At 35.6% G+C, this 7,003-nt stretch overlaps 1 protein-coding gene across 2 annotated transcripts; it reads left to right on the top strand.

Moving 5' to 3' along the window:
- Positions 1–835: 835 nt before the first annotated feature.
- Positions 836–5,763, top strand: LOC105111551 (guanosine nucleotide diphosphate dissociation inhibitor 1-like). 2 transcript variants are annotated; one of them, XM_011006943.1, is made up of 14 exons: positions 836–969; positions 1,046–1,241; positions 1,756–1,818; positions 1,919–2,002; positions 2,117–2,224; positions 2,313–2,485; positions 2,714–2,825; positions 2,943–3,023; positions 3,137–3,199; positions 3,344–3,445; positions 3,562–3,686; positions 4,531–4,741; positions 4,850–4,924; positions 5,478–5,763. In XM_011006943.1, the coding sequence occupies exons 2-14, from the start codon at positions 1,155–1,157 to the stop codon at positions 5,526–5,528; spliced, it is 1,335 nt and encodes a 444-aa protein (XP_011005245.1). In that variant the 5' UTR covers positions 836–969; positions 1,046–1,154; the 3' UTR covers positions 5,529–5,763. The 2 variants fall into 2 exon arrangements, with proteins under 2 accessions (XP_011005245.1, XP_011005244.1); XM_011006942.1 differs by having other exon boundaries at positions 836–1,241.
- The last annotated feature ends 1,240 nt before the right edge of the window (positions 5,764–7,003 follow it).

Below are 7,003 nucleotides of genomic sequence, written 5' to 3'. Positions count from 1 at the left end.
CATAGATGATTTTTTATTTATTTAATTAAATATATGCATATGTTTTTTTTATTTATGATTAGAATTTTTTATCAAAAGATGAGTTAAAAATTTCTATATATTTGTTTATTGCTGAAAAAACAAAAACTATTTACTTGTAGTGAAATGCATGTGAAATAGCTATTTAGCTTAACTAAATTCAACTTTCTATTTATTGTGTCTACTTATTTTTTTTCAAATTTGAAAACTGAATTGCAGATTGTTTTGAATAAATGGCTAAAATATATTTAATACTCATGTACTTCCTTGAAGGCTTCGAGGGAACAAAAAGAATTGATTTTTCTTTTTTTTTGGTTTTAGGGTTTGATTGCACATAGCCAGTTTACTGATCCAGTTTCAACAAAACCAAATTGGATGTGGGTAATGAACATGGATGTTTTTGGGTCGGATCAAAGTAGATACAAAATGTTTCTCAACCTCAACAACTATTCTCGTTGTTTTTAAAGATTCTTATTTTTTTTTATTTTAAATTTTATTTTAAATATTTTTAAATCATTTTAATTTTTTAATATTAAAAATAAATTTTAAAAAATAAAAAATATTATTTCTATATTTTTCAAAACATTAATCATATTAAAAATAATTACACGGGCTTTAAATATTTATTTTTTCATTTGTGTTATAAATATATTTTTTAAAAATTAATTTTTTTTTATCTTTTATGTGTTTTAAAATATTTTTTTATTTTTAGGTTATTTTAATATATTAATATAATTTTTTTATTTTCTTTTTAAAACAATTCATTAGATTAGATTTAGTTATATCTGTTAACCAAATCAACTCCTGAAACAAAGTCAGAAACAAACCCGAACCAAACTAAGCGTAAAATCGAACATGTCATTGAAGTAACTCACAAAGCCATAGGAATGACCTTGACTACATAAAATCAGAAGGGCTCGCATTGCAAGGAAGGTTTCCTGAACTAGGAAACAAAGCATCTCTGTTTTGCTTTGCCTTGAAGGTTTTACTTGTTAATTAATCAGTACGTAAAAACATTAAACAAGGTCATTACCTTAGCTGCTGCCCTGCCATTCTTATTTCTTCTTCTCCTATAACCTTTAGCTCTAAACCCAACCCCCGCCACGAAAGAAAACATCGTGTCGATCTTCTGAATCATGGATGAAGAGTATGATGTGATAGTATTGGGTACTGGTCTCAAGGAATGCATCCTCAGTGGTCTTCTCTCCGTTGATGGCCTCAAGGTCTTTCTTTTTTCCATTTTTCTTCTCTTCTTCCCAATTTGGTATCTGATGCGTCTGTATCGTTTCATTTTTCAACACTCCTATCCCTTTTAGAGTAGGGTTTTGTTTTGCTCACACAGATCAAGCTAACTGTTTACGTTTGATGATCATTTACCGATTCGCAAAGACTTATGCTTTACTGGAGCTATTTATTGATTGATTAAAAAAATGCAAACTTTATGGATCTTTTCGAAAATAAATGGATTGATTCCTGGTTCGTTGTTCTTATGGGAAGTTTTTAAATGGGTTGTCATTGAATTGCTTGTCACTTGCTTATTGGGTTTTGTGTTTCACCTCAATTATGATCATCCTTGCCTTGACTTTTGAGTTGCACGTTTAGTAATGGATCTTTTTGCATGGAATTAATGCAAGTAACTGCATATTATCTTTGTGTTCTCCTCTTGACATTCATTGTGCTTTATTTGGATCGTATTGGATTTTGTGCACTTGTAAGAGTTTTGTCTTTGGGAGCCAGGTCCTGCATATGGATAGGAATGACTACTATGGAGGAGAATCTGCTTCCCTTAACCTCATTCAGGTCCTATTTACCATTCAAGATCTGTCCTTGTTTATCATTCACCGTTTTTCTACAACTGTTGTGAGTAGTTGATTTTGAATTTAATTAAATTTATTTACAGCTCTGGAAGAGGTTCAGGGGAAACGATAAGCCTCCAGCACATCTGGGCTCAAGTAGGGATTATAATGTTGACATGATTCCTAAGGTGTATTTCCCACCTTGCTTCTCTTCTTCGTGTTATTTGACCAGTTATTCATTTTTTTGAGTTGGTCATTTTTTAAATCTCTATTGATTCGTTGATGTTTCTCTTTATGGCTAGTTTATGATGGCAAATGGCAATCTTGTACGTGTCCTCATTCACACAGATGTTACCAAATATCTGTACTTCAAAGCAGTGGATGGCAGCTATGTCCTCAACAAGGGAAAGGTATGCTCAGTAGAGGTTGATTATTCACTTTACTTTCTGTTGTGATATATTTTTTACTCAAAGCGATTGGTATAAACTATTGCAATAGGTTCACAAGGTGCCTGCAACTGACATGGAGGCACTCAAATCTCCTCTGATGGGTATTTTTGAAAAGCGCCGTGCTCGGAAGCTTTTCATATATGTCCATAACTATGAAGAAAGTGATCCCAAAACACATGAGGGAATGGACTTGACGAGAGTGACTACCAGAGAACTGATTGCGTATGCCCCTTCTCCAGGCTTATATGTCACACATGTCTCTTTATGCGTGCTTTTCTAGTACCACATTGTAGCTTTCATGGATCCTTATATTTTGTTCAACACCATTGTTTTATTTTGGTTTGAGAAATATCATAAGAGGTTATTTGAATTAGTGCAAAGTCTATTTGTATTCAACAATAAACCTGGTGAGCACTTTTGTTTCTTATTACACAGTTGACTTTTTGTCAGAAAATTTGGTCTTGATGACAATACCATAGACTTCATCGGCCATGCAGTGGCGCTACATAGAGATGATCGCTACCTCAATGAACCTGCACTGGATACTGTTATGAGGATGAAGGTGATCATTTTTCAGAATCTATAGCTTAGTTCCATTACAAATATATTGAATCTGTTACATTTGAAATTTTTTATTTTATGCATTTTTTTGAAAATTCCCCTCCTGATTATGTGATAGCTATATGCGGAGTCTTTTGCACGTTTTCAAGGAGGATCACCATATATTTACCCTCTGTATGGTTTGGGAGAGCTCCCACAGGTCTCTTTCTCCCCCTGCCTACCCCTCCTCAATTCTTTCACCGTCTGTCTCAACATACTAGGTTTGTTATAAACTGAAATGACAATGTTATTTGGATATGTTATTCTGTTCAGGCATTTGCACGGCTTAGTGCTGTTTATGGAGGCACATACATGTTAAATAAACCTGAGTGCAAGGTACTTATTTATGTTTCTGAGTTTTGATATGCTATTTTGTGTCCTTGCATCACCTTGTATACTCTTGAGAAAATTCTGTGTGCGTATAATCGTTGTGGTTGAGTGTAAATATAATATGAAAGTGGCATATCACTCTAATTCCAGGTAGAATTTGATGAGGAAGGCAAAGTTGCTGGTGTCACATCAGAAGGGGCAACTGCCAAGTGCAAGAAAGTTGTTTGTGATCCTTCCTACTTACTCAACAAGGTACAGAGGACAAAATAAATAGTCAATGAAGCCTGACTCTCTCTCTGCGCGCGCGCGCGTTGAAGATAAAAACTGAATGTTTCATTATTTACAGAAAGTTGAATGCATTTGAACAGGTTAGGAAGGTTGGTAGGGTTGCAAGGGCAATTGCCATTATGAGCCACCCAATACCAAGCACCGATGAATCTCATTCAGTGCAGGTTATCCTGCCACAGAAGCAGCTGGGTCGCAGATCAGACATGTGAGTTCTAGATATGTTCTTATGTCCAATCCCATATTATTTCTTAAAAAGTCGAAGGATTATAATTGTTAACATATCAACATTACCTGTTTTTACTGTTACCAAATATCAGCCAGCATGAGTTTTGTTTGTTTTATCATGTAAACACAGCACGGTAGTTGGCCATTAATTAAAGGTGGTTCATGTAGGGAGATAGAATTGTTTTAAGAGGACATTATAGTTAAGTCTCTTGTCTGCTGCATTGTTAGTGTTCTTATTTTTTGTAATTGATTGTTTCTGGTTTATGTATTTTTTTCCTTCAATAAATTGGTTATGATTTTTTTCATGGTAAAATTCTAAAAGGGACATGTTCTTTTATGATTTTTTGGCTGTCTTGGAAAGTTTAGTTTCTCTCTAATGGGCAAGGAGATCCATGGGGAGTAGTTGATTCCCTTTGTCAAAGAACCAATTCAATCCAAAAATTTAAGTTGTTAGGTGAAGCTTAAAAAATGATTTTATATTACTTTTTTAACACACCCTCTTAAGAGAAAGCTCTTAGGACTTGAAACTTGCACAAACTCATCATTACCTTATGCATAGTTTTATTAATTTAATTAGTTAGAATGAGGTTCTGAGAATTGAAATCGTGATAATTTGGTTATCAAGACACTGATACTATATCCAAGAACCAATTCAATTAAAAAACTTCCGTTGTTAGGTGAAGCCTCAAGAATGGTTTTATGTTATCCTCTAACACCCTTATCCCAAATTGAATAGTCTATTCAAGGAGGGAGATTTCATTACTGTGACTTTGCTAAAGAAACAATTAAGTGCTAAATTTTTGTGATGCGTCTGTGTTGAGCAGGTACCTTTTCTGTTGTTCTTATACTCACAATGTCGCTCCAAAGGGCAAATTCATTGCATTTGTATCAACGGAGGCAGAGACTGATCATCCTGAGGTTGAATTGAAGCCTGGGATTGACCTCCTAGGTCCTGTTGATGAGATATTCTTTGATATTTATGACAGATACGAACCAGTTAATGAACCTTCATTGGACAACTGCTTTATTTCAACAGTGAGTGTATTTTTTGTTTTCTTAATGCTGATGCTGCTAGTTATGATTTCTATTGCTTCACCATACCTTTGTGGATACTCCCTAATTGAGTTCCTTAATCTTCAACAGAGTTATGATGCCACAACACACTTTGAGTCAACTGTTACAGATGTTCTGAACATGTATACCATGATAACTGGAAAGGTAAGATTGCACTTTCCTGTGCTGGAGAATTTGTTGTAAAAAAACTCTTCTGAAGAAGCTCTACCGTCTATTTGGTATTGTGATACCATTAACAGTGATTCTGTTATTTAGACAACCATGATGTTTATCAGCTGAACCTCACAATGCTATACCACAAGTGAATTTTCAGAAAACAATGGTTGTTGAATACTATATTTTGTTGGTATTTATGTTTTTGCTAATGTGCATTCCATTGAGCTGTGGGAATTAATCTGTCTGGGTTGTGTTGAGGGAAAATATCTAATTAAAGTTTGTCCTTGAGCGTTGGATGAGGGACTAAACTAGCATTTTGAGTTTCTCAGGCCATGGCTCCAAATCTGGATAAGAGCAAAAACTCTATTCACACTTTAAAATTGAACTGCTAACAATATTTGAATCATCCCTAACCAAGCATCAAAGGCGATCATTTTGCTTAGCTGCATTTTAATATTAATTGTAGCATCTTTCTTGTTGTTTGTCTCTTTGTCTGCTCTAGAATCCACTTTGTGATTAGCTCTTGTCTTTCATGTCACAGGTTCTTGACCTGAGTGTGGATTTAAGTGCTGCCAGTGCCGCGGAGGAATGAAGAAGCTACATTTTCATGCACTGATAACGTGCATTGTTCGAAGTTTCTTTGAACACCTTGGATTTGGCACATGAGATCAGACTCGTCTAATTTGTCTTGTCATGGGTTTATGATTCCTTGTTATAAACTATATACCATGTGACCTGTGATAGGATGTTTATGCTTTAAAATGTTGTTATAATTCGAAATGTAAGATTTGCAGCTTTCATCTGATGGTTGTGTTATAGGGTTGGGTCCCGGGTTATAATTTAAAGACAGTGCCACCCAGTTAAACCATTTGCTTTGTCATATTATACACATGAATGAAATGATGCACAAGGAGCGTGCTGCTTTAGAGAGACAACTTGAAGCATGGATGGTGGCTGTTTTTATGTAGGGTTCACACTTGATTTGATTAAAAACAAGGACAAGGCAGCTGCATGGCTTAGGAACCTGCAAGGCTTTGTCTCAAGTTTATTAAGTGCAAAGAGTATCCTCTGAGGGCCACCTCTGAGCTTTGTGGGAGTTTATTAATTACGAGGAATTTGGTAATTGTCAAAGTTTAAGAAAGAAACTTTGAAAAAAGTTCCCTCCAAGGCTACCCTGTGTTTAGCCTTTGATAGCTGACGTCCGCTATATGCTGTCATGACTTTGATCAACCGATTAATATTTATTTGCTTCAGGGTTCAGCCACTGCTCTTAGCTAGTCGTCATTATTATTAATACTACGAAAAACACCCGCGGTAACCGAGGCAGCCCACGTCTGGGCTGAAAGTACATAAAAAAACTTACAGTAGGCAGCCCACGTCTGGGCTGAAAGTACATACCAAACCTCCTTTACTTTTTTTTTAAAAAAAACTTAAAAATTTACCGTCTTGTTTTGGCTTGCTTTCTTCGATTGTCCGCTTGATCACGGAGGAGACTCCTAACCAATCAATCAAATTTGTGTCATTATAAATCCTGTTGTGGAAAGACCTATGGTGTGGCCTGCCGAGAGGACAACAAGGTCCATCAGGTTTAGCTCGTAAGATTGAAGGAAAGCTATGTATCAATAACTCCTGCTTACAAGGAAAGAAAGAATGTGTATTTATGCTCGAAAGCTACAATTTCTACGCATGACACCTCATGCATTGCCATTACAAGCTTGGTTGACAGCTGATTTAATTTGGTCAGCCACTTCAAAGCTCCTGAGTGAATTCAAGCTGGGTAGGGCAGTTTTCTTACTAGTGAAGGTGGCTATGTTATCTAAGAGATTATTTGAGCCATCACAACCCTGCAGCCAATGCAGCAGTTAACATTTAAATCTACAGGTACTGCAAAAAACAATAAGAAAGGCTGAAGAGCATTCGTAGGTATTAAGCTTGAAAACTTGCAGTGAAATCGCAGCACAAGTGCACAACTAGCAGCAAGGTGCAGGTGCTTTTGTAAGCAACCACAAGAGGTTGCATTACCACTCTAATATTTTATTGAGTTTGTCCACACAAAGAGAATCTGCA

The sequence above is a fragment of the Populus euphratica genome, unplaced genomic scaffold (genome assembly GCF_000495115.2).
Source record: "Populus euphratica unplaced genomic scaffold, PopEup_1.0 scaffold299.1, whole genome shotgun sequence".
NCBI classification, from domain to species: Eukaryota; Viridiplantae; Streptophyta; class Magnoliopsida; order Malpighiales; family Salicaceae; genus Populus; species Populus euphratica.
The sequence above is the reverse complement of the archived record's forward strand: the minus strand, read 5'-3'. Positions and strand labels throughout refer to the sequence as shown.